Consider the following 27,566-nt stretch of genomic DNA (forward strand, 5'->3'; position numbering starts at 1 on the left):
TGGCCTCCTCTCACGTTCATTACCTTCACGAGCATTAGTGAGGAAACGGCTGTTTTTGAGGGCTGGTTCCAGACGCACTGGAGGAGACCAGGACACAGCCCCAGTCTTTAGGGGGCTTATCCAGGAGGGAGAACGAGACACACTCATTGGAGATTTTCTTTTTCTTTTTTAAAGATTTTATTTACTTATTTATTTGGCAGAGAGGGATCAAAGGTAGGCAGAGAGGCAGGTGGAGAGAGAGGGGGAAGCAGGCTCCCTGCTGAGCAGGGAGCTGGGTGCGGGGCTCGATCCCAGGACCCTGAGACCATGACCTGAGCCAAAGGCTGGGGCTTAACCCACTGAGCCAATGAGGCGCCCCTCCCTGGAGATTTTCAAAATCCAAAAGATCATGCAGTGAATGCCAAACTGGGTGGGTGGTTTCCAGCGCTGTCGGAATCTACATGGGACAGCCGGGAAGGCCTGGGGCACGTGACTGAGGACCCTGGAGGGGGGCCCTGGAGGAGGGAGCATAGCCTGAGCCAGTCTGGAGGGAAGGAGCATGAGGAGACCTCGTTCCTCACAGGGGAGTCCAGGGAAACTCCAACGGCGAGGTTGCTGGCCGGATGCTGTGGGAAGGTCAGGGCTGCAGTAGCAGCGGGAGTCGCCCCCACTGAGATGATATTCAACGTTAGGAGAATAAATGAGAACTTGGAGAGAAGGATGAGCTGAAAGCTGAAGGCCAGGCCTTGCAGAAAGTCTGGGGGCAATGGTGGCAGAGAAGCAGAGCTTGGCCTGAGGGAGCCATCGTGGCCTGCTTTGGACTCTTCCAAGCTCTCCTTCCTCACTGACCCCTGGCATGACCAGTGGTCACAGGAGGCAGGGAGCCCGCAAGCACCGTTTGCTTCCCAAATCCACCCCCTTCTCCCTCCAAGGAAGTTCAGAGCAGTAAGACATGGCTTCTGTCAGAAAGGGACTGGAGCTCCAAAATCTACCACACGGTCTTCTCCATCCCCCAAACGAGCTCGTTTCTTTCCCATCCCAACCCCCACTCCCCATCCTGTCTTCCCTCTGCTCTTGTCTCCAGAGCAGAGTTCTATGAGGGAAGGAGACACACTTGACATCTTTTCTTCCCATTCGATCTCGGCTTGTCGGGTTCTGACCCCACTCCTCCCACCCCCATCTGCGCTGACACTGGTGTCAAAGGTGATGTCATAAGGGTTCCCCACCCCGGGGTGGGCTTCCAGCTGCGTAGGACCCCTCCCCCCCTCCCTCCTGCCTGACACTCTCCTCCATGCTGCTTTCCTTCTTTGGGTCCTACCTCTCTGGTCTTTCCTTCTCCGCTGTTTTCAAGGGTTCCTCTTCCTTTGCTCGCCACTTCCTACATGGAAGCAGTAACCAAGCATCTTCAGAGGGCTGGGTTACCGTCTGCAGTTCTGGTCTCCTGCACTTTCAGCGGGCTATCTCGTGCCTCCCAGGGTCTGGGTGCAGACCGTTCTCCATTCCAGCCCCCCAGCGGAGCCCCAGTCTCATCCCATCCTCTCGGCCCCGCCCCTGCTTCTCCTGGATTCCCTCCTTGGGGGGGGCTGGGGAGCCCAGCAAATGCAATTGAGAAGGCAGCAGCGCAGAGGAGGGGATCGGCGGCCCCTCCCTCTGCCTCACTTCCCACGCAGTCCCATGTGTGACCAGACCCTGTGGAGGTTGTCCTCCACCTCTCCTCTCGCCTCTCCATGCCAGATCTATTGCTGAGGCCATGCCCTCAAATTCTCTCAAGTGATCCACGGAACACCTGAATTTTCTCTCCAGCACTCTGCTTTTGCATGAGAGTTCTTTCTGAAACATAAACTTGACCTTGTCATCCCCTTGCGTCCACAACCACCGTGGGCTGCCCCGGCCCTAAGAGTATACTCCCAGCCTGTGGCAAGCTCTATATGGCCCAGCCTGGCCACTCTGACCACCTCCACCAGTCTCCACCTCGGCCCCTCTGGTCTGCGGCTTTCTCAGTACACGGACTCCTGCTCCCACTCAAGCAGTTCCCTTTCCCCAGAACATTCCTTTCCGTTATACAATCTCAACTCCAATGTCACTACCTCAGAGAAGCCTTCCTATTTCCTTCTTTTTCTTCCTATTTTCTTTATACAATTTTGCCAGTAATTAATTTGCTGTGGTTCTCCCTACTAACTGTGAGCTCGGTTTTGTTTCACAAACTCGTAGAGCGCTTCCTATGCTCCACGGGACTGTTAACCCGTTTAGATCCTGTGACAGCCACCTTATGAGGACAGACTCGTCCCCATTTTGCAGGTGAGGAAACAGAACCCCGAAGAGCTCCGTGGCTTGAGCGATGCGACATGTTCACTGCATGATGCAGTTGGACTGGGAATACAATTTGCACATCTCCAGGGTCCCTGCCAGACCACACACCAGACCCTGCCTATCATGTCCGCAGTATTCCCAGGGACTGCCTGTTACCTAGTGGATCCTCAGTAAATATTTGCTGTTGGGATGACCAAATACCTGCTGGGATCCAAGGGAGACTAGGGGTCACTGCGCCCCCATCTGCTGGCTGAATATGGTGGGAGAGGTCCTCAGGATAGGAATTCTCCCTTTTGCTGGCTGTCCTGCTGTGTCCAGGGCATGCCAGACGTAGGAAATGCTCTTCCTCCATTGTTTTCTTGGTTAATATCACAGCCCCAGTAACTTGCAAGCATCACCTCCTCCAAGAAGCCTTCCGGGACTGAGCACCCCTCCCCCCACAGTAGAATCGACCCCTCCCACCTTTGTGCCCTCACGGTACCCTATACAGACTGCATATATCCTGCAGAGACCCGATGTCCATGATGGCACTCGTCCTAGTTTATACCTGATGTACATACCACTATTATTAGACCATTTTGCTGTTTCTTTTTTTTTTTTTAAGGTTTTATTTATTTATCCGAGAGAGAGAGAAAGAGAGAGAGAGAGATCACAGGTGGGGGTGAGGGAAAGGGGTAGAGGGAGAAGCAGGCGCCCCACTGAACAAGGAGCCGGATGTGGGACTCTATCCCAAGACCGCGGGATCATGACCTGAGCCAAAGGCAAACACTTAACTGATTGAGCCACCCTGGTGTCCACTTTCACTGTTTCAAAGGGTCTTAGTTTGGAGGCTAATTTACATGGTCACTGGACCCCCCAGGCCCTCGCCCCCACACAATGTGGGTCTCATGCACACCACGTTGCAATTAACCCCAGTGCCAAGCACAGTGTCCTGCATAGGCTGGCGCTCTCTCTGGGGGAGGAACAAATGAATGAATGATGTTGGGTCCGATGATTAAAACTGCCATCTATTTGAGTAGCAGCAAAAAAAAGCAACTATCAGAAGACATGGTTTATAGTTCCAATTTCATTACTAAACTAGCTGCATGACCTTGGCCAAGCTGTTAAACATCTTGGGGTCTCAGACTGCCAGTTTTTAAAATGAGCGGCTGGGATTAGATGACCTCTAAGCTCCATGCCAGCTCTAAGATTTTGTGATTCAATGCTAATGTCCCCTCATAGATGAGGCTCTAACAGACTATAAGGGAGAAGTTAGTGCAGCACCAAGTAAATGCACCAGCAAGTCCTAGGAAAGAGACAAGAATACGGCTGCAGCTCCGGAAGTGTCTAGAAATACTCCCCACTTTTCTCTCGCCCAGCCCTGCCCTACTGCTGGCAGTTTTGACGTAGTTCATTTCTTCCCCCTTTCTCTCTCTCTCTCTCTCTCTCTTTATTTATTTATTTGAAAAACAGAGATCACAAGTAGGCAGAGAGGCAGGCAAAGAGAGAGGAAGGGAAGCAGGCTCCCTGCTGAGCAGAGAGCCTGATGATGCTGAGTTCCATCCCAGAGTCCTGGGATCATGACCTTAGCTGAAGGCAGAGGCTTTAACTCACTGAGCCACCCAGGTGCCAACCCCCCCTTTTCTCTTTAAACAGGAAGCTCCTTGAGGGCAAGGTCCAAGTTTTAGACTTTAAAATCTCGAGGACCCAGCAGGGAGTTAAAAACTGGCCTGTATTTTGTGGTTGTTGACCCTAATGGTCATATGGAGATCCAATCAAATGTGAGACAGTGGGCAGCGGGGTTCATCAGAAGTGCCGTTGAGAATGAAGAGACGGTATTGGAAATGAGGGGCATTGCTCTATCGATAGCAGCCAAATCACATGCCTGTGTATTAAAGAGCAACTTAAAAGGCATATAGAAAGGAAGAAATATGGTCCCTTCAAGAGGAATAATGTGGATTCAGAAAAAAGAAGACATTGCAGATTCTATATTTATCTCCCAGCAAGCTGGACTTGAGAATTCGATTTGCCCACTTTTCTGAATTGGTTGACTACAAAAATGCATGAAATATAGGAAATAGTAAATGGGGGCGCCTGGGTGGCTCAGTCAGTTAAGCAACTGCCTTTGGCTCAGGTCATGATCAGGAACCTGATTGAGCCCAGCCTCGGCTCCCTGCTCAGCAGGGAGTCTGCTTCTCTCTCCCCCACAACTCCTGCCCCCTACTCATTCTCTCTGGAGCGTGCTCTCTCTCTCTCAAATAAATAAATGAAAAATCCTTTTTTAAAAGATTTTATTTATTTATTTGACAGACAGAGATCATAATTAGGCAGACAGGCAGGCAGAGAGAGAGAGGGAGAAGCAGGCTTTCCGCTGAGCAGAGAGCCTGATGCGGGGCTCGATCCCCAAAGCAGAGGCTTTAACCCACTGAGGCACCCAGGTGCCCCAATAAATGAAAAATCTTTAAAAAGGAAAAAGGAAATAGTAAATGAGTACTGGGGCTATGAAAAATACTAACCTTTATGCAAAACATAAGCCTTCACCATTATAAACATGTTTATTAAAAGCTTGGATATTGGTAAATCTTGTAATCAGTTTCAATAATAAAGACTATGGTGTAGACATATAGTGTCTCCCACTTTCCTCAAACCAATAAATTATACAGAGATAGAAAGTTTACTAAGGACACGCAACTCACCAACGAGACAATAACTAGATCAACTGTAGAAGCAGAACTAGTAATTGTGACAAAATCAAAACATGAACCCCAAGCTGGGTGGCAAATCAAGTATAATTGCAAAAAATACAACATGAAAATCTCACCTTAAATGCAGTCAATATTTTCTTGTGGTTCGCCCGGGGATTGTGAAAATAGATCTAGCCAGAAAGAAAAACACAAATGAATACATTTCAGAGTTTAAATATTTAGCAAGCATTTGGGGGAAAAAGGGAGATCGTCATTTGAAAATTACACACGTCCAATATTACGAACAATATAATTAGAGGCATTCGGGGGGAGAAAAGTTGACTGGCGATATTAAGCTCATAATATCACACTGAAAGCTGTGCTTCTGAGGTGGACTCTGAGGACAGCACCCAGAAACCGGAGGCGGTAGAAATCAGTGAAACAGAAGGACTAGATCACGAGAGAACCTGGAGTAAAGAGAGCAAAGCACTTGCCCTAAGATCTGCATCCTTACCTCCTGGTAGGGGTTTTGGGTTCCATCAGCTCTATTCCGGCTGAAGTGACAACTGTAAGAACAGTTCACCTCCAACAAGTGCTGGTCCATCAACCCATTGCTTCCGGAACCTATGTGCCTCTCTGTCCAAACCAAGCCTACTTGTGCAGAGGTTCAAAGCCCTCCTGTGTCCCAAAAGCACCAGTATGCTACATTATTCATGGGGTCAATAAACAGGGACAGACTAGTGCCAGCCAAGCCTGGCACTGTTTGAGGCACTGGGGATATACCAATGAACATGAACAAAAATGTGCAACTTTTCCTCTCCCCTGGGGCCCACATCCAAGTGGAATTCTCTCTCCAATTCCTGCTGTCTACACGATCGTCTGGTGATTGACTGTAATGATGATTTTTCTCTAAGCAAGTCAAGTCTTTCCAGTATGTCCTCCATGATGTGGAGTGTCCAAGGGTAAAAGCCAAGCTTTCTAATTTTTCAGATCTCCTGTCTCCATCTTAGCGCTCCATTTAGTGTTGACCACAAGGGTACTCAGTAGCAAAACAAATTCTTCATGTAGGAAAAGAGAGAAATGAGAAACAATAGGAGAACCAGCAATCCCATCTAAACGTGTTGTCTTCTAGTGTCCATAGGGTGTTCGTGTGCATTTGTCCGTTTGATTCCACAATAATCCCAGCAGGAAACAGGGCAGGAGTTGTTATCTCTGTTTTATTAAAGAGAGAACGGGGTTCCTGATAGGTTAAGGGCCTGGATAATAACATACTGGTAAGAACCTCTCATAAAGGGGCTGAAGAAGGACTAGACTTAGCCAAAGCTGATAAAAGGTAGGGCATGTTCTTAGAGAAGATGGGCAAAGATCAGACCCACTAGGCAGATCCAGGAACAGGCCCAAGTGTTTAGGTAACTAGCCCCTTGGGGATGCCGCTGCAACACTATAAGCTCTCATCAGCTTAGCCAGTGAACAAGCATAAGGTTGCAAACAGACCTGGAAACCCCAGGGTGCCAAAAAGAGCCTCCAACGAAGCCCAAGCGTGGTGAGGCACAGGGCTTGGCATCTCTGAAGACCCACCCCTGGAAAACGCAGGGAGTCCTCCCTTTTAGAAGTGGAAGTGATGGTGGCCTCGCCCCAAGGGGGAAAGCAAGGCGGCTAAAAAGAGCAGGCAGGTCCCAGATGCTGCTGTAGCTGCCCTCGCAGCGGAAGTCAGCCCCTCACGTCAGGAGAGGCAGGTCCGCACAAAGGCAGGCTATATGCCCAGAAAAAAATGGCAGCAAGGAGGCATTGGGCCAGGGAGAGTTGTGGTCCCATAGTCCTGCAGAATGGATCAACCGCGCTCCACGAAACTTACAAGAATCTTATGTGCTAGTCACGTTCAATGCTACGACAATCCTCAGGGCTTTTCTGGCTTCCATTTTTTCCTCCTGATCACTTCAGATTTTACTTCTATCCTCAAAAGAAAGCTTTCTAATCCCTGAAAACCCACAATCACCCGGCACATTTTTTTCTTCTTAACCTTTCCTAAGGTTGACACCGTTAAGTATGTGATATTGATTTTGGAAGGTTTTTGATGGATACGAATGTGGCCTGACTCCTGTCTTGAAGGAACTTACAGTCTAGTGGAAGGAGGTAGAGGGAGATGTTCAGGAAATGATTAGCAGAAGTACAGAGTATGTGCTTGAGGGCTCCAAATGGATGGGTAACAGAGACCTCAGGAGGGACGTGATGATGAGGAAGACACAGACAGAATCCAGGAAGAGAAGAAAATGGAGATCAGAGACATCAGGGGTGGGGAGGAAAGAAAGGCTAGGAGCTAGAAAGGGAAAGAGAAGCTCTAAGTGACTACTTGCACTCCATGTCAATTTACCTAAACATTGAAGCATCTTTACTCAAAACTTTCCTTAAAACTAGAAGTCAGAAACATAGTAAAACTGGAAGTCAGAAACATAGTAAATGCTCATAATTGGAGACTATTATGTGCTAGACATTGAGCTTTAAAACATTACTCATTTGAGCGTTAGGCATTTTCCCACTTCATAGATGAAAAATGGAGGCTTTGAGGAGTTCATTAGGATCAAAGAGCTAGTAATTTAGTCTCTGACGTCAAAGCTTTTTAACCACTGGTTATGCTACCCCAGGGGCATCTTCAAAACGAACTTCTCTATTTTGGTTTAGACTTCCACTGTTTGGGACATCCCTACTTCCTCCTTAACTTTTAAGGGGTGCAGAGAAATTAGAAATAGTTTGATTTGGTTGAAGAGACTATACACTTCTCCTTCTACTCACTAAAGTTTCCCAAAAGCAGGTGATCTGGACTTTGACTCTTACCATTTGTTGGGTGTCAGCTTTGCTCAAGAAGGCAGAAATTTATTAATATCTTTTTTTTTTAAAGATTTTATTTATTTTATTTGACAGAGATTACAAGTAGGCAGAGAGGCAGGCAGAGAGAGAGGAGGAAGCAGGCTCCCTGCTGAGCAGAGAGCCTGATGCGGGGCTAGATCCCAGGACCCTGGGATCATGACCTGAGCCGAAGGCAGAGGCTTTAACCCACTGAGCCACCCAGGCGCCCCAGAAATTTATTAATATCTTATTAGGTGCCAGCATATTCCAGCCAGGGATCCTCTCCTCGGTGTTTCTAGAAGGCACCTTTCTTTCCTTCTTCCCATCAACCACTCTGCCTCTCCCTGCAGTCACAGTTGAAGCCATATAGTTTCATAGTACTCATGCCCTTCTTGGGGAATCACCCAAGCTTTATTCTTTTTTTTTTTTTTTTTGAGATTTTATTTATTGATTTGACAGAGAGACAGTGAGAGAGAGCACAAGAGAGGAGAAGGTCAGAGGGAGCAGCAGACTCCCCATGGAGCGGGGAACCCGATGTGGGACTCCTTCCCAGGACTTTAGGATCATGACGGGAGCCAAAGGCAGATGCTTAACCAACTGAGCCACCCAGGCACCCCCAAGCTTTATTCTTGAAAATGTCTCTTTTAGGGCAAAGCAGTGAGCCTCAAAACACACACTTGCCAATTGTGATTTTGGGGGCATCATTGCTACCTGACTATCTCTTAACTTACCCCGCACATCTACTTTCAAATACTAACAAAGATTGCCTGTGGAAAACCCATTGTGTATGTATATCATTTTTTTAAAGATTTTATTAATTTATTTGAGAGAGATAGAGAGCATGAGAGGGGTGAAGGTTGGAGGAAGAAGCAGATTTCCCGTGGAGCTGGGAGATCTATGCGGACTCTGGGATCATGACCGGAGCCAAAGGCAGTTGCTTAACCAACTGAGCCACCCAGGCGCAAGCCCATCGTGTATATCTTTTTAAAGATTTTATTTATTCATTTATTCATTTGTCAGAGAGAGAGGAGCAAGAGTGAGCACAGGCAGACAGAGTGGCAGGCAGAGGCAGAGGGAGAAGCAGGCTCCCCGCCGAGCAAGGAGCCCGATGTGGGACTTGATCCCAGGACCCCGGGATCATGACCTGAGCCGAAGGCAGCTGCTTAACCAACTGAGCCACCCAGGCGTCCCATCTTTTTAAATGCTATCATCCATCCACCCCCCCCCCATCCAGACTAGTTAACAAATGGCTTTCAACTGGAAAAGAGCTGGTTGCATTCTGACAAACCTTTACTTGCAGTTCTGTTCCAAGTTGTGTTCTCTTTCCCTTTCTAGCTCCTAGCCTTTCTTTCCTCCTCATCCCTAATGTCTCTGAGCTCCATTTTCCTCTCTTCCTTGTCAACTGCCCTTAGAACCTTCTTAGATTTCCTCCCAGCATACCTACCTGGGTTAAATCTATAGGAGGCATTGGCTGAAGGTGAGGAACTCACACTCAGTGTTGAAGGTTAACGACTTGAAGGTTAACGACTCGGGACCTTAAGGAAAAGGGCAAGACCAAGTTGAGCTACTTCGAGAACCCCTTCTCCTTCTCTTTGCCCCCAAGCATGGGTTATAAGGACAGGTGGGAAGTAAATAAAGCCATTTATTTTGCAAATAGCAATGAGGCCTAACACTTGCTTAATCTGACAATGGCAAAAGTCTTTCTCTTCTTAAAACAAGCTGCTGCCTTTTTCTATACCTGCAGACATCCAGTTGCCTCTGCTGCTTTTAAAATATATTTTACTGTAGTCCAAAGACTTAAAAAGGCTTTAGACCTGAGAAGGTTTTGGTGAAGATCTTCTTCACAACAGTGCCCCTGAAAATCCATGAAGTCTGAACAAAAATGGTATCAGAATAAAGACCATTTCCCAGTGACTGGAACGCAAGAAGTAAGGCCATATCAACAAATCATTTTTTTTTCAAAATTTTAAAATTTTAATTCTAGTTAACATACGGTGTAGATTAGTTTCAGTAGAGCACAGGGATTGTGGGGTTCCACACATCGCACGGGGCTCATCACCACAAGTGCACTAACGAACCTGGTTTTGTTGTTGGGAGATGTTGCAGTCGGCTCTCGAAGACCGCTGGACTCCTGTCTGTTCCAGTAATTAGGCAAGCTGTTTAACCTTTCTGTACTTCGGTTGTCTATCTTTAAAATGAGTACAATACTACCAGGCGCATTAGCTTGACTCCCAAGGATGCTGTGAAACAGAGAACATTTTTAAAACTCCCAACATGTGCATGTAGAAAAACACCCTGTGGTCATAAATACTACTACCTCGGGTGTACGTAGTGCCTTTACCCTAGAGTTCAAATCCAGAGTTGTGATAGAAACAGAAGCGATCTTTATTTCAATTGTCTTTCTCCATCGGTCTTCCTAAAAGAGCGGAAGGTCGTTTAAAGAAGTTACATGATTCACTCCATATTCTTTCCCCTCTCCTGCATTCCTGGCTCCCAGGATCAGAGGTTAAAGAGTAGGAACCCAAGGCAGGGAGAAAAAGATCTGGGTGACACCTCTCAGCGAGACCTTAGCGAAGCCGAGAGTGGCGACCCGGATGCGTAACGCCCAAGCCACGGTCCTTTATGGGATTTATAATTTAAACGGGCCCCAAAGCACGAGATTGGCTGGGGAAATGCCCTGATCGCGGTTGGGCTGCTCGCATGGCGTTGCTCAGATACCTCTGGCCGAGCTCCGTCGACGTCCCCAGCCCGCTAGCCCGTCGGGCAGCTGTCGAGCCGCGGGAGCCCGTTCGTGGGCAGGGCAGGCGCGGCTCGGGCGGCCGCTGCCCCGTCGCTGACCCTCGCGCGAAGCTGCGCGCACCGAGAGGAGACATCTTCCCAGCCGGGCCTCCCGCGCCCGCCGCGGCCCGGGGCGGCGGGGTCGGCCCAGGGACTGGGGGCGATCCGCGCACCCCTCCGAGTGGGGCGCCCCGACTCGCCGGGGGCGGGGTCACGTCCCACCCGGGGCGCCGGGGGCACCGGCGCTGCGGAAACCTGAGCGTGGCCGAGGAGCGGGGGCTTGCGGGGCCACCTCCCCGGGCGCCTCGGGCCCGCAGTGGGCGCGCCGGCCGCCGCCGCCCCCGGGCCGTCGCGGAGACCACTCCCGCGCCTGGTACCTGTGGACGCCCTTGTCAAGCGCCCGGAGCTCCCCCGGGGGAGCCGAGCCCAGGACAGACATGCTACTCCCGTTTCCTGCCCCTTCGGAGCGGCGAGGAGTGGGTGAGGCGGGGCCGAGCCGCTGCACCGAGGAGCCCCCCGAGCCGTGGGCGAACGGGCCCCGCGGCGGGGGGCGCTGGGGCCTGCCCGGGGATGGCGGGCAGGCCGCCCTCGGCCCAGCGGCCGGAGGGCGAGGGGAGGGCAACCAGGGGGAAGGGGCGTCCCCTCGCCCTGGGCAGGCCCGAACACGGGGCCGAGCTCGGACCGGCCCGGCCCAGCAGCCTGACCCCGGGAGACCCGGCTTTCAGGCGGGCAACGGCTGCTCTGGCCCAGGCCATCCGGCCTTCAGGTTGTGTGACTGTGACGGGCCGACTGGGGCAAAGGGCGGTTGAAGGGGAACGGGGCGCTTCTCCCTTCTGCTTGGGGGGGGGGTTGTTGTGCTTTGTGGGGGGTCGGGGGGGGTCACTACCCTCCCGGGAGAGGTGGGGGAGGGCCGCCGGCGCAGCTGGCCGGCGAGGGGCGGGGTCACAGAGGCGAAGTGTGTGTGTGTGTTCGAGCGAGGGCGTGTGGGAGGGGAGGGCGCGCGGAGGAGGATCCTGGTCTGCGCGCAGGCGCGAGCAGCGGGTCGGGCCCGAGCCCAGGAAGAAGGCCCTAGGGGGAGCGGGGGCGGTGGGCCGGCGGGAGGGCGGGCAGGCTGACGCGAAGGGGGGCGGGGAGTCGCGTCGGCGTCGCCGGGCGCGGGCGATTCGAGGCCGACGCATCCGCGCGTGCGCGCGCCGCGGAGTGTCCGCGTTAGAGGGGAGTGACGCGTGCGCGTTCACGTGCGCCCGGGAGAGCGGTAAGAAACGAAGGGAGGCTTGAAGGGGGGTGGGGGTGGAGGCGAGCCGGAGGAGGGGTGGGGGGGCGGCGCCTGCGCAGTGCGCCGCGGAGAGCTGTGTGTATGTGAGAGTCTGACGGGTTCAAAATGGCGGCGGCTGCTTCAGCGGCTCCTCCTGTGTGAGGGAAACAACACCCCTCCCCGGCGGCAGCGGCGGCGGCGGCGGCGGCTGCGGCTCGCAGAGCACCTTCCCAGCGGCTGGGCCTGTCGCCGCTCCGTCTATCCTGGGCAGGGGGCGCTCCGGGAGGAGGGGCAACGCCAGGGGGCCCATCCCCCGGAATCCCTCCTCTGCGACTGGGGAGTAGCCGGGGGCTCGTCCCGCAGCGCGGAGCCCGGGCTGAGGGGGAGACGCGAGGGGAGTCCGGGCCCCCAGCCCGGCGCGCCGCGCCGCTCCCGCCCTCTCCGCCCCCCGGGGCCGGGGCCCGCGTTCCGGGGGGCCGGGGCGGCGCGGGGAGCCTCGGGCCGGCCGGTCTCAGCTGATCGGCCGCCGCTCCTGGGATCCGGAGGCGGCCGGGCGGCTGCTCGCCGAGGGCACAGCGAAGAGGGCGCTCCCCGCGGCCGGGGCTGGCCCGGGGTTCGGGCTCGGGCTGCTGACCGCTGGCCCGGGGGAGGCGGGGGCGCCCCGGGCTCGGCGCCGAGGGGTCGCGCTCCCCTCTCCTGACGCCTCCGACTCCCGGTCTCCGAAGCTTGAAGAGGAGGTTTGATTCAGCAACTGTTTCCTCTTTTTCCGGGTCGCTCTGACCCTCTCTGGATACTGGGTTGATCCACGGAAAAAAAAAAACGAAGACGACGTTTGGGATTTAATTTTTCCTCTCAGTTTTTGGAATCTTTTACTTCTCACTTGGACAAGAACTCACGAGCAAAATCCCCGGTGAGATTCCCCCTCCTAGGCCTCCCCCCTGGAAGTTTGGTTCACCGTGTTATCTGAAGTCTTAATGTAAAGTTTCTATTTCTTTTTCCGATGGGTGAACGATTGAAACGCCTTACCTTCGGGGAGCCCAGCGAGATTTGCCATTTTTCCTCTCCGGCCCTGGCTGCTTTCAGTCCCCGGCGGTCCTCGCCCAGGGGTGCAAACACGGTTTCTTCTCCTCCCGACTTGGGACAAGGGCTTCCTCTAGGAGGGCTCTGCCACGAACTGCTCTTGCAAACTGTGTCATTGGGTCCTTTGGTCTCGTAGCAGTTTTGAAAGGATGCTATTAACGTGGCTGTAATGTAGTTGCAAAAAGGAAAAAAAAAATCTGCATTCCCTATGGAAGCCATTATCCTTGAGAATATTTAGAAAAAAAGAAAAAACCTTTCTTGGTATTAGCGCTCGACCCTCGCGCAGTTCGGTCGTAATTTTTTGGAAAGCTGTATTTTACTTATTTCTGTAGATGGATTCGGTCATTTTATTACTTTATTCAAAAAGATCTAATGTGATTTTTGTCCCTGATTTGCAACTCTCTTGAATTTGTTTCAGAGTTAGACACATCTTGTGTTGGGGTGGAGTGTTGGTTTGGGAATGAAAAGATCCAGGGACTCTAGAAGGAAGGCGACGATTGTGTGAGGCTTTCCCAGAGGGGTATGGGAAATTGTTTTGGAATCTTTCTTTATCCTGATTTTTTTTTTTTTTTTTAATCGTAGTCTGACCTTTTTTCCTTTTAGTTTCTAATTACCCGTGAGAGAGAGCTAATTTGGTTGGGATCTGGATTTGTTCAGTGCCCGCTTCACCTGGTCAGTTCTCTACAGATAAAAGTGCCCCCCCCCCTTTTTCTTTTTTTGCCACTGCTGCCATCAAGGGGAGGCTGGCTTATTGTAATCCTGTGGGGAAGAAACAGTGGTGTGTGGCCCATCCACAAGGAACTGAAACCAACATCATCTCCTTTTGCCTAGGCCTCAGACAGTTGTAATGTGTTTCATGTTGGTCGTGGCAGGGGAACACTTGCCCCAGAGCAGAGGGGTCCCGAACTGACCAGGAGGAACCAGATTTGTCAGAGAGCCTTTAACTTACACACATCTTAAATCCCCCTCCTGTGAAAAGAAAGCTTGAGTTTGGGGATGAGTTCTCATCTCTGCTCCTATCCTTATTCTTTAGTGTTGTAAACCTGGTTCCCAAGGAAGAGGAAGGCAGCCCTGGAGTGGTTTCTTCACAGTAATTTCAACAGAAGAGTGAGAGATGGAACCCGAAGAAGAAAGGATTCGTTACAGCCAGAGACTGGTTAGTATTTTATTCTCTCTCTTTCTCTCTTTTTTTTTTTTCAATTTTGAAGTACAATAACTGTTTTGTCTCCATTTGTGAACCTACTGTGATTAAAACTTTCCAGGTGGCTTTTCTGTATACCAGAGGAGAGATGGTGTATTAATATCTCATTTGATTTTTAAGCCAAGTAGTTAGAGCCTTAATATTCATCCTGTTTGGAAACGGACTTGTATGTAGCCTTAACTTCTATAGAAACTGTTGTAAATCAAAGGATTTTGTGGATTACATTGTGACAGGGATTACTAATTTTGCAATACTGACACTAATCTAAGTTAGATTAGAATGTAAATTTTAGGGACAAAACTGAGAAAGGATAGTTCTGTATCATTTTTATAGATTATGGTATGTCAGGATTTGTGGCTTTGAGCTGGGGGGTAGAATATGGATTTTATTTTTATTTTTAACACAAGTAACACTGATAGGTTTAGAGGGTTGGTGGGGATTGATTGAGAAAGGGTAGAATACCAGAAGTTCTTTATTTTGTATTTTGGGAAGGAAGTATGAGATACATCATGTTGAAAGAAATTTTTACTTAGTAATAGTTTGGAGGGAATTTGCTTGTATGTGCATATGAATATTTGCTTCTTTAAGCCCTACTTTCCTCTCAGTGTTTCCCTATTGGAGTTTAAAAATTTGATTTTTGTATCCCCTAGTCAAAGAGAACTTTATTAATATTTTCACCATATATTCATTTCAGAAATTTGCATTTGTATCTTTAGAGTAAGGTATGGGGAAAACCAAAGAATTGTCTGTATTATGTGAAATTTGGTGAACTTAGAGACCTAAAAGATTACTAAAGGAATTTATGGTGGTTTTCTTTGGCTCTGCGTTTTAGACTGAGTTTGGAGGAAAACAGACTGATTCTGTAATCATTTTCTGATGATCTCCACTCTTTTTGAGAAAAGGCTACTTTGTTTAAACGTGACTGTTAAAAAGGTGCTGAGTTCAAGTATATCCAGCAGGCATGTATGTTCTGGCAAGCCTTATTCCAGAGATTTGCCTCGTCTCCTAAAGCATGGATTGAGAATATAGTTCTTTAACTTTTAGAAATAAACTCTTATTCTTTAACTTTCAGAAATAAACTACGTATGTCAGTGGTGAAATTTTGGGTGCTTGTTTTGTTTTGTTTTGACATTCCTTAAACTTTTCTTTGGGACCATAGGAGAAGAAAGAGGATGCTGCAGAGTTCTCTTCCCAGGTGGTTGGTTATTCCCAGCTATATGGGGAATCATTTTTATCATGTCAGACTTGCAGAATTGTTGAGCTGTTATGTAAATACTTGAAGGATCTTGGATCTTGGGATCCAGTCTTTCAAAGGAAGAGTCTTTCATTCAGCCAGAAAAAGTTCACATTTTTTAACAAAATAGGAAGGTAGTGGTAGAAATCCAGGGAATCTGTGACTTTTGTCCTGGTAAGATTTTTTTTTTTTTAATTGTAAAGTGATTGCTACCTGTTGCACACATTAACCCTTTCCATATCTAGCATATTTTGTTTTTGGTTCATGTGTTGTATGAGAGGGCATCAGACACTTGGGGGAATCTTGGAATTTTGGGTAATAATTCTGAAGTTTAGGGTAACTGATGTCTGTTTTTCTAAGATTACATGACAAAATTATATCTGAAGTGTAAATTACTTCTGTAACAAAACTTTTTTTTTAAGATTTCATTCATTTATTTGACAGAGATCACAAGTAGGCAGAGAGGCAGGCAGAGGGAGAGGGGGAGGTAGGCTCCCCTCCCCACTGAGCAGAAAGCCCGATTTGGGGCTCCATCTTAGGACCCCGAGACCATGACCTGAGCTGAAGGCAGAGGCCTAATCCACTGAACCACCCAGGTGCCCCTGTAACGTAACTTTTTTGATTTGAGAGCATAGTGGCAGTTTATTTGAGTGAAAAGTTTGCCCATTAGACTTTTAATATTTGTCTCTGTGGTGAGTCCTCATGTTACGTTGGTTAAGTTAGATCTCATTTGAGGAATTTTTAAGACTACTATAATGGCTAATTTTTATAGTAGTTAGTTGTTTTTTTTAAACACTGTGTCTGTCTTTAAAGTAGGTCAAAGTATAGAACTTACTTTATTTTGCAGGTATTGGCCATAAAACATAAAGTTTGAAAGAGAGACAAATGACAGGTTTACTTAGCTTAGTGATTAAAATTTGTGTGGCCTCATGCAATATATAGTTGTTGAATTGAAATGGGTTACTTGGTACATTGATTTTAGTGTTACTAAATGTTACTTCCATGTTGTTTTAAGGGACAAAACCTAAACGGTCATCCGTTATAATACGCCTCTAAAATAGCCTCTCGAGAGACAGTATCAGTATTACAAGTCCTAGTCCAGGGGTGCCTCTGTCGGTCGGTGGGTTAAGCCTCTGCCTTTGGCTCAGGTCAGGGTCTCAGGGTCCTGGGATCGAGCCCTGCAGCATCTAGCATCGGGCTCTCGGCTCAGCGGGGAGCCTGCTTCCCCCTCCCTCTCTGCCTGCCTGTCTGCCTACTTGTGATCTCTCTCTGTCAAATAAATAAAATCTAAAAAAAAAAAGTCTGAGTCCAGACTCATTTCGGAATGATTTTATTGTATTTGGGACCATTTACCTATCTTTAAGAGAAAGAAAAGTTACATTCTTACTAGTAAGAATACTGTTAAAAATTGAGTAAGTCATTTTAATGCTTTTTACTGAGATAGCTATTTCAAGTGCACAGGCTGAATTTGGTAAATTTTGATATGTTTATGTCAATTTTGTGACAGGTAATTAAAGTCAGAAATAGCTAGTTTAAAAAAATGGCTTGCCTCTTGCTAAACTTTACTATTACATATGGAAGAGAATTGTACCTTTGAAGATGGTGTATATGTATAGATTTGGGGCATAAGCTCTACTTTCTGGAACTAGAATGCTTGTTTTGCAATGTGGGAAGTGAATGATGTTTGACTATTCTTAAGCAAGACGTAGTTTTGTTCTTTAATGAAAACATGAGTCATTTTGTGTATGGATTCCTAGAACAAAGCCAGACAGATCTCTAAGGCACGTTGATGTACCTAGAAAGGGTATTCAAGTGAGAGGGGTAGAAGCTTCAGCTTTGGTGATGGGTGGATGTTTGATTGTCCTGAGGTGAAGATTATTTATTTCTGTATTTCTAGTAAATTTAGGTGGAGGACTTTATTGAGAACTATTGACGAGTACTAAAGATGGAACTTCTTTTTTTCTGCATTTGATTTCGGCAGCCAAAGTGTAGGAGTAGTTTTAGTTGTTTGTTTCTGACTATGTATATTAAGTATTGATTTGTAGGGAATATTCAGCATAATGTCTTACAGTTACTTTATCTAAGATGTTAGTTAGATCCTTAGCAATTATAATTGATGATCTTTTAGGTTTTTGAAATCATACCAATTCTGAGTAATCCTTAATTGCATAGAAAATCAAGGGCAAAATAGCATGCATCTGAATACCATTTATATGTTACATAGTATCATTTTAACTAGAGACTTTTTTCATTTTTAGTGGAAAAGATGACCTTTGGTATTTATTTATTTATTTTTAAAGATTTTATTTATTTATTTGACAGAGTTCACAAGTAGGCAGAGAGGCAGGCAGAGAGAGAGGGGAAAGCAGGCTCCCTTCTGAGCAGAGAGCCTGATGTGGGGCTTGATCCCAGGACCCTGAGATTATTACCTGAGCGGAAGGCAGAGGCTTAACCCACTGAGCCACCCAGGCGCCTTGTTATTTATTTTAATACACTGGACTATGTGTCCTCAACTTGTATAATATACTATACATATCATTACATTTAGTATGGAAAAAATTCACTGGCTCCTGCCAAAGGCAATTGTAGAAACAAATGGACACCTGAACCAATGTAAAAGAAAGTGAAGACAGTATACTTCAGGGTAAGAGAAGTTACGGAATCTTATATGAAGAAGATGTTGATTTTCTTGAGAATTCCTGATTGTCAATGTTGATGATGAGATTAAGAGATTTTCTAAAGGGTGTTATTATACTGTTAGATGTTCAATGCTGTTTATTTCTTACATATGTTTTTCTTTGAAATAGCCAAATCATTTATCTTTTTTAAGAAACTGGGGGCATTGAAGCCCTAATGATATTTTCACCATTCTTTGGATTACCCTTAAAAATTGTCTTCCAAGATTCAGTAGTAGTTACTAGACTATCCCTTTTATAAACAGTCCCACTTTGAATGACCCCACTCTAAGGTCTTTCTGACCAGGAATGGACTTGGCAAAATAAAATCCTTCTTTTTTTAAGCCATATTTTCTGTATCGCAAAAGTGTCATCTTGTTAACAACTGGAAAAAAGTTATAGATGGTCTAAATTGTTGAATTTGTTTATTTATGATTATTTAATTAGACTTAACCTTCAGTCTGGGATGGTAGAGGAGTACATTATTCTGAGTGTTGCAGCCTCCTTCCTGGAGATGTAGGAAAAACTTGTTGCCCGTTTTTGGGTGATTCAAAATGCCGATAATGAGGGAACTAATTCTTTATTCTTATGCATCAGTTTTCCATAGTAAGCTGCATTTTGGGGACCCATAATGAGGACTGTATTTAAGCTCTATCACTTTCTCTTGTTTTATTTTGCTGAGCACTAGTCATTATCATACTTGTTTGTTTTGTTTGTGCATCTCTCTCCATTGGAGTGTAAGCTCCTTGAGAGTTGGGAGTTTGTTTTGTTTATGGTATATACTGGATGCTTCAAATAATGCCTGACACATAGAAAGTGCTCAATAAGTCGCTTCAAAAAAAGAGAAAGTATTCCATCTACAACACAGAAAGTGCTTGATAAGTATCTGTTGATTTTGTTGAAAGCCCTGATAAACACTTTTCTTTGCTACCAGTTTTCTTGAGGCCCAGTGATAAGTCACTAGAATGAAGGAGGGTTTGGTGTGTAGGCATGAGCAGAATATCTGGATATTAGGTCTTGCAGTGTGCATAGAACCAGAAGCTTTAAGCTGTGACAGAAAAAATTTACACTTAGCACAGATGCCAGATGAACACATTTATAGTATTTGGGCCATTAGAACAAATGAAAAAAAAAAAAAGTCTAGTTAACTTTAAAAGCTCAGGCTGAATTTTAAGTTCTTCCCTTAATCCTGTAAAAATCTTCTGTTTCAAGGTTTTTGCTGGGTTTTAGACCATCTTAAAGTTGTGAAGTTGCAAGTGATGATATTTGTATTATTCTCAAGTCCTTTGGCCATTAAAAAAGTCAAAGAATTGATATATTTACTGTATTCCATACAGAGAAACATGCCATTATTTTATGTCCTTTAAAATTTTTCTTCTTGGGGTGCCTGGGTGGCTCATTTGGTTAAGCAGCTGACTCTTGGCTTCAGCTCAGGCTCAGGTCATGATTCCTGGATCATGAGATTGAGCTCTGCAACAGGCTCCACGTTCAGCAAGGAGTTGGCTTGTCTCTCTCTCTCCCCCCATCTGCTTCACCCCACCTTTAAAATAAATAAATAAAATCTTCAAAAACATTTTTTTTTTCTTCTTGGTAAATGGACATCCTTGACTAGATTTCATTAATTTGCTCTGTGTGATCTCATTTTTGGAATAATACTCTATTGTCCCATTGTGGTTTTACGTCAACAAATTCAGTATGTATGTGCTGAGTACTGGGCTAAGTTCTCTCATACACAGTACCTTGTTTAATCCTCAAAACTGGCCTGTAAGGTAGATGGTATAGTTTTAAACTTTAATTTCTTTTTTTATTATGGAAATAAGAGTTTTAGTCTGTGACTTGCCCAAGATCACAGAGTTGGTGGGGGCGGGGGGAATCAGACCTTGAACCTCATGTTTCTTGTGTTATTTCATACAGAAAACCAATGATACCAATTCCTGTTAAAGGAAGTTGCAGCCTGAGTCCTTTCTCTCTTTTTGAGGCTACTTTTAAAATTTCTTCCCTCACAGATATCTTAACATCCTAAATGAGATAGTTACAAATATTTGACAGTCAGTGTTTCATCATGTTTAGAAGAAGGTGGCACCTTCTTTTTGTGAACTTTGAACTTCCTGCATTTGATCTAGTAACGCAACAGTATTTGTGCTGTTTGTATATATGTCAGACTTTTTATTTATGCCTGTCACTCATGTCATTGTTTTCTGTTTAAATTTTAGGTTCTTGGGTGTTTTCTCTATCTGTGAGTACTTGGTAAAAACTTAAGCCATAAAGATAAAAGGCAGCAGATAGTGACCAAGCAAGTGGTTTTGGCAAATAACAGTGGTGAAGGCCACCTTCAGGTGGGTAGAGAGGAGGAGGGAAGGGGGTGGCCTTGCAGGAGGCAAAAACAGCATAAGCTTTACTATGGAATGGGATGCTTATAAGGCCTAGTCTGAGGACATTCATTAGATTCATAGGACTAAAGTAGAAGATTTGTTTTGGAAGGCACTGTTGATAATATTGGGAGCACATTTTAAACAATTACGAAGGCCAGACATGGAAAATAGAGCGTCATTGGAAGTTGTGGTTTGTTTTTAATCAGATGGTAATTTGATCAAAGTGGTGTTTTAGGAGTAATGTTTTTGCAGTTCCAGGTCAGGGACATGTCCAAAAGAATATTGAAATAAGTTACCTTTTAAAGTATCAGGTACCGGGGTGCCTGGGTGGCTCAGTGGGTTGGGCCGCTGCCTTCGGCTCAGGTCATGATCTCAGGGTCCTGGGATCGAGTCCCGCATCGGGCTCTCTGCTCAGTGGGGAGCCTGCTTCCCCCTCTCTCTCTCTGCCTGCCTCTCCATCTACTTGTGATTTCTCTGTCAAATAAATAAATAAAATCTTTAAAAAAAAAATAAATAAAGTATCAGGTACCTGATCTCTAGGGCAGGGATTCTTGAAGTGTGGTTCCCTCATCAGCAGCATCAGCATTATCTGGGTATCTGGGAACATGTTAGAAGTACATTTAGGAGGCCCTGCCCTGTATTTACTGAATTAGAAACTCTGGGATTGGGGCCCAGCAATCTGGGTTTTAACAAGCCAGGTGATTTCAATACTTGCATAAGTTTGAGAATAACTGTTCTGAGGGTTAGTTAGTAGCAATGGAAAGGAAGAGAAAGTGGGTGCTTGGATGGCTCAGTGGGTTAAGCCTCTGCCTTCAGCTCAGGTCATGATCTCAGGGTCCTAGGATCGAGTCCTGCATTGGGCTATGCTAGGCAGGGAGCCTGCTTCCTCTCTCTCAGCCTGCCTCTCTGCCTACTTGTGATCTCTCTATCAAATAAATAAATAAAATCTTAAAGAAAAGAAAAGAAAAGAAACAGTTTCAAGAGATGGTTGTGGCCCTTAGTGTGAATTCAATATGTAGCCTCAACCTCAATCCATTCTTTATAGCCCTGGAATACACAACCCTCTCAGGGCAGTAATCTGGCCAACACACTCTTAAAGATTCTGACAGTCACCTCAAGAGATTGTAGATTCATCATAAATACAGTGATCATTTATAGTACTTTTATAGTTTCCAAAGTACTTCTCTGTTTCTTGTGTCTTTTGATCATCTTAATCTTCTGGTCATCATCATTTTGGGGGTTGCCAGAACTTGAGGATGGTGCCACCATATTTCACAATTCCAGCAGGTGCCATTCACGTATCTTAATCTGTCTGAAAGATGCCCTTGGAGTTGTGTGGTGAACAACAACAGCAAAAAATCGTGAGCCTTTTTGGGTGGATAAGATAAAGGAAAATTCACCCCATATATTTGAGACAAGGTAAGAAAAAGCCCAATCTGATGGTTAATAGTACACATTAATTGAGTGTATACTATGTGCCTGATACTGGCACTTTTCACATATTAACTAACTTAATTTTCAGCAACCCTTTGAGATAGGTTCTGTGATTCCCATTTTCTGGTTTGGAAATTGAGGCATATTACAATTAAGTAACTTGTCTGAGGTTATCCAGTTAAGAGAAAGAATCAGGATTCAAAGTGGGCAGTCTGGCTCCCAAGCCTTCTAATCTATATTGCCTCTTTTTCGACTGTGTTGGAAGATAGTTTGTATATATTTTGTTGATGAACTTTGGATGTTCCCAGGTAATATTTTCTCATTCAGGAAATTCATTCACATAGATGTCTTTTTTAGGTGCTTACACTGTGACAACTACTTTACTTGGGCCTTACTTTTTTGTAACTTCCAAATGCTGTGGTTTCAAGTAGTGCTGAGTGTTTTGAAGAAATTAAGAGGGTGATGAAATAAATACACTTAACCCTTAAATAAGTGGGGATTAAGGGTCCTGACCCTCTGCACAGTTGAAAATCCACATGTAACTTTTGACTCCCCCAAAACTTAAGTACTAATAGCCTATTTTGACCAGAAGCCTTTTGTAACATATACAGTCAACACATAGTTTTTTGTACTTTGTGTTTTTATAATAAAGTAAGAGAAAGGAAAATGTTGAGAAAATCATAAGGAAGAAAAAAATACATTTAAAGTACTGTACTGCATTTATCAAAAAATATCTGCATGTAAATGAACCCATGTGGTTCAAACCAGTGTTGTTCAAGGGTCATCTATACTTATTAGGGTGAGGATTGTTCCTTGAGATTGATGATCCCTAAAGGCTCCCTGAGAAGATGGCATCTTGCGACTGAGACCTGAGTGATGAGGAGCCATTTTTGTGAATTTCAAAGACTTAGGGACCAGGTCTGGGTCAGCAGAGCTCTGGATAGAGGGACCAGCTAATGCAAAGCCCTGTGGTATGAATGGGAAAATATTACAAGCATTTACCTTTGCATCAGACACCATGCAAAACTCTTGGGATACAGTGATGTCCAAGACAGGCATGGTCCCTCTGTTGTGAAGCTTCCAGTCTGTTGGGGAGTAACTGAGTACTTCTGTTAGTAACGTCAGTTACAGTTACGCAGAGGACTACAAAGGTGAATAGAGGATGCAGTGAGACTGTATAATAAGTGACCTAATCTAAATATCGGGAGTGGGAGGAGGCATCAGAGAACACTTTCTCTGAGAAAGCTTTTAAAAGGGAGACCTAAAGCATGAGTAAGAGGTAACCTGTCAGAAAGGAAGTGATTAGCATATGGAGAAACCCTGAGGTTGGAAGGAATCTGACCTATTTGAAGAACATATCAACCACACAAAACCAAAAAAGCTAGTGTTAACTGCTGAGAAGTAAGTGGAGGAGAGAGTTAAAATCTTGACAAAGTAATCAGGGGTCAGGTCAAGTAGGGCTTTATTCTGAAGACAGTGGGAAGGCACAAGTTTAGCAGAGGAGTAATGTGCTTGAACTAGTAACAGCTGCACTTATAGAGAAAGGATCAGGGAGGGAGTGAGAATGGATTTGGTGATGGCCAATTAGGAGGCTGCTACAGTGGTTTAGGTAAGAAACGATGGAAGTATGGTTGAGAATACGCATAGTGGAGGTAGGGAGGTTTTGAGAAATATTTAGAAAACAAAATCATAGGATTTTGATTCCTTGGATGTGTGGGAGAGTGACTTTAAGGGAGTATGTGTAAGCATGACTCTCAAGGTTTTCTCATGTGAATAGTTTGTGGTAATAGTCCTTTTATTGAGATAGGGCACACTGAATGAAGAGCAGGTCTGGAGATTGAGGGGATGAGCATAAACTCAGTTTGGAGCAGGTCTGAACAGATTGAATGTGAGTACCTGTGAAACATCTGGTAGAACTCTTGAGTAGGTAACAGACTGTGATTCTGGACCACAGGAAGGGTTTTTTGGCACATACCTGTGTCTCATTGGCATATGTCTGGTAAATAAAGTTGGGTAGGCATAGAGTAGCTTACAAAGGGAGTGAAGGGAGGCCAGAGAGGAAAATCAAGAGAGTAGTGGTGTCTTGGAAGCCAAGGCACTGTTGTACTTACTGTTTATCAAGCACTGTGTTAAGTGTTAGTGTGTTTTTATTCATTTAATGCTTGTAACTATGAAGTGCTTTTATTATCTCAATTTTATAGATTAGGAAAACGACATAAGAAGGGGCTATATAATTTGTCCAAGACTACCAGATAATAACTAGAGAGATTACTGGGTTGGTTTTTTTTTTATATAATTTTTTATATTTTTATTAACATATAATGTATCATTAGCCCCAGGGGTACAGGTCTGTGAATCGCCAGCTTTACGCACTTCACAGCACTCACCATAGCACATACCTTCCCCAGTGTCTGTAACCCTACCACCCTCTCCCTACCCCCCATTCCCCCAGCAGCCCTCAGTTTGTTTTGTGAGATTAAGAGTCTCTTATGGTTTGTCTCCCTCCCGACCCCATCTTATTTCATTTATTCCTTTCCTACCCCCCAAACCCCTACGTTCCCTCAACTTTCTCAGATCAGGGAGATCATATGATAATTGTCTTTCTCTGATTGACTTATTTCATTAAGCATAATACCCACTAGTTCCATCCACGTCATCACAAATGGCAAGATTTCATTTCTTTTGATGGCTGCATAGGATTGAGATTACTGGTTTTGTCTGGCTCCAGTTTGTATTCTTTTTTTTTGTTTTCACTTTTTTTTTTTTTTTTAAAGATTTTGCTTATTTATTTGACAGAGATCACAAGGAGGCAGAGAGGCAGGCAGAGAGAGGGGAATCAGGCTTCCTGCTGTGTGGGGCTCAGTCCCAGGACCCTGGGATCATGACCTGAGCCGAAGGCAGAGACTTTAACCCACTGAGCCACCCAGATGCCCCTCTAGTTTGTTTGTATTCTTAAACGATGTTTCATACCGATGGTGAAAAAAGGAGAGGGGTAATCAACTGAGGTGGATGCCACCCAGAGGCTGAGTATATTAAAGATGGAGATTTTCATTGGATTTGGCAACATAGAAGTTAATGGTGATTTTAAACAGGAGGTTCAGTGGCATTTGGAGCAGAAGACATTCTTCAAAGTAAGTGTGAGATTAAACATTAAAACAGACAGGGAATGAAAAGAAGTTTAGAGAAGTTTGGCTGTGAAGAGAAAAGGGGAGCAGGTCATAGCTGTAAGTTAAAGTGCAGGATCCAAAGAAGTTTCTCTCAGGTTTTTGTTTGTTACGTTTTGTTTTAAGATGAAAGAGACCACTGCATTTTTTTGTTAATAGTGCTGTCATCTATTATTCCTTCTTCTGTTATCCTTCAGATTTAATCAGTAGCTAAGACCTGATGAATTTCTGAAATTCATCTCTTTGTAGTTCTCACTACTACTACAAATGGTTGGACTCTTAGTCTAGACTATTGTAATAGCCTCTTCCTTGGATTTTTTGCGGGGGAGGGCATATGTTTACCATTATTATTATTTTTTTTTAAAAGATTTTATTTATTTATTTGACAGAGAAAAATCACAAGTAGGCAGAGAGGCAGGCAGAGAGAGAGAGGAGGAAGCAGGCTCCCTGCTGAGCAGAGAGCCCGATGCGGGACTCGATCCCAGGACTCCAAGATCATGACCTGAGTGGAAGGCAGCGGCTTAACCCACTGAGCCATCCAGGCGCCCCACCATTATTTTTTAATATTGTGCTTCCAGGATTCTGATCATGTAGTTCCTATCCTCCGTAATATTCCCACTCTTTAAAGTCAGTGGTGGTGTGGGATGGACACTGGACTTTGGTTCACGATACCTGGCTTTGAATTTCAGGTTATTAAACTTAACCTTGAAAAAATTTAAAATTTTTTAACTTTATTTTAAAATTTTGATTAAGTAAACTCTACCCCTAACATGGGGCTCGAACTTAAAACCCTGAGATCAGGAATCATATGTTCTGCTGACTGAGCCATCCGGTCACCCCTGTGAACTTTAACTTTTCATGTGTGGATTAGTGAAAATAAAAACGTACCTTTTGGGGACGCCTGGGTGGCTCAGTTGGTTAAGCAGCTGCCTTCAGCTCAGGTCATGATCCCAGCGTCCTGGGATCGAGTCCCACATCAGGCTCCTTGTTCGTCAGGGAGCCTGCTTCTCCCTCTGTCTCTGCCTCCCATTCTGTCTGCTTTTGCTCGCTCTTGCTCCCTCTCTCTGACAAATAAATAAAATCTTTAAAAAACAAAACAAAAATGTTTCGGAAATTTTTTTTTTTTTTTTAAGATTTTTATTTATCGGTCAGAGAGAGAGAGAACACAAGCAGGGGGAATGGCAGGCAGAGGGAGAAGCAGGCTCCCCTATGAGCAAGGAGCCCAATGTGGGGCTCCATCCCAGGTTTGTGGGATCATGACTTGAGCAGAAGGCAGAGGCTGAGCCACCCAAGCGTCGTCCCTGGAAAGGGTTTCTAAGTGCTTAGTTAACTTGAAGGGTTTTGCCTTTGTAGGCACAAATTCCTTAGCCTGATATTCAGGCCCCAGTTACTACTAGGGTCTTATTAGCTACACTTACATTCATTTATCTTCCAGCCAAACCAAACTACCTTTTTGGTTATTTCCACACACTTGTGCTATCTTGTCTCCCTGTCCCTACCATAGTTTCCATGTTCTAAAGCCATTTTGTAATACTGTTTCCTTAGCCCTGTGTATTGAAGGCAACCTTTTCTAAATCCTCATGTTTTTTTCTCCCTACCTCTAATGGTATCTAACTGGATACAAGATAGAAAGCTTAATTATGTCTTTTTTATATGCTTTGTGAGGACAAGGCATGACTTCCCTGGCACACATATGGCATAATATCATTAATATCATTGAGACTCAAGTTGCTGGCTGGTTAACATTTCCAGAAGACAAAGTATAATGTAATAAAATTAATCTCCCTTCTGTGGTTGAGTGCTGACAGTTATCAGAAAGGTGGTGGTTAGAACAATCAAAGAGGAGAGCCAAGGAACAAAATTTGCCACATCTTGTTCTGGTCATTAGAGAACAGAGGAATGGACTATTCATTTCCTTTTTTTTTTTTTTTTTTTTTTAAAGATTTTATCTATTTATTTGACAGACAGAGATCACAAGTAGGCAGAGACGCAGGCAGAGAGAGAGAGGAGGAAGCAGGCTCCCTGCTGAGCAGAGAGCCCGATGCGGGACTCGATCCCAGGACCCCGAGATCATGACCTGAGCGGAAGGCAGCGGCTTAACCCACTGAGCCACCCAGGTGCCCGGACTATTCATTTCTTGAGACCATCTAGTTACCCTTGTTCTTATACTGTGTTCACTGGCCAATTTCATAATTAGTTTGGTTCCCCAGTTTGTTGATATTGGGAAATGGGTTTCCTGGATAATAGGCTCATAATATTCATAGTCTAGGCTAGGCGTCCTGAAGAAGTTAATTGGCAGTCCTTTTGTCTTGAAGAGTTGAGTAGTAGCTTACCAAGATCCCTCCTTTGAACTTCAAAAGGGCAAAAATGTCCACTTAACAGTAATAGTGTCTACAAATACTCTTCATGTGCAAAGATTTGAACATGGTATATAGAATGCTAAGGTACTGTTCTCCAGACCCTTTTCTTAGGGAAGCATTTCTTTGAGTAGATCTTCTAGTTACAGATTCTCATAGGATAGTCTAAAACATCTTTTATGCATGACACCTATCGCAGCTCTATTTACTTGAATTATTG

The 27,566-nt window shown here is 45.3% G+C and overlaps 1 protein-coding gene across 3 annotated transcripts in view; it reads left to right on the forward strand.

The window, feature by feature from the left end:
* The first annotated feature begins 12,323 nt into the window (after nucleotides 1–12,323).
* KDM2A (lysine demethylase 2A) overlaps nucleotides 12,324–27,566 on the forward strand; it is a 118,183-nt gene continuing 102,940 nt past the window's right edge. For 2 of the 3 annotated variants that reach the window (XM_044259806.1, XM_044259804.1), the window contains exons 1-2: nucleotides 12,324–12,739; nucleotides 13,943–14,065. Coding sequence is in view for 2 of the 3 variants with exons in the window: in XM_044259804.1 (XP_044115739.1) it covers nucleotides 14,024–14,065 (42 nt within the window). In the remaining variant the exon portion in view is untranslated. Of the gene's footprint in view, nucleotides 12,740–13,013; nucleotides 13,430–13,942; nucleotides 14,066–27,566 lie in introns of those variants that run through there. The other variant, XM_044259805.1, reaches the window with a different exon arrangement.

This window comes from Neovison vison, chromosome 7 (genome assembly GCF_020171115.1).
Source record: "Neovison vison isolate M4711 chromosome 7, ASM_NN_V1, whole genome shotgun sequence".
Classification (NCBI taxonomy): domain Eukaryota; kingdom Metazoa; phylum Chordata; class Mammalia; order Carnivora; family Mustelidae; genus Neogale; species Neogale vison.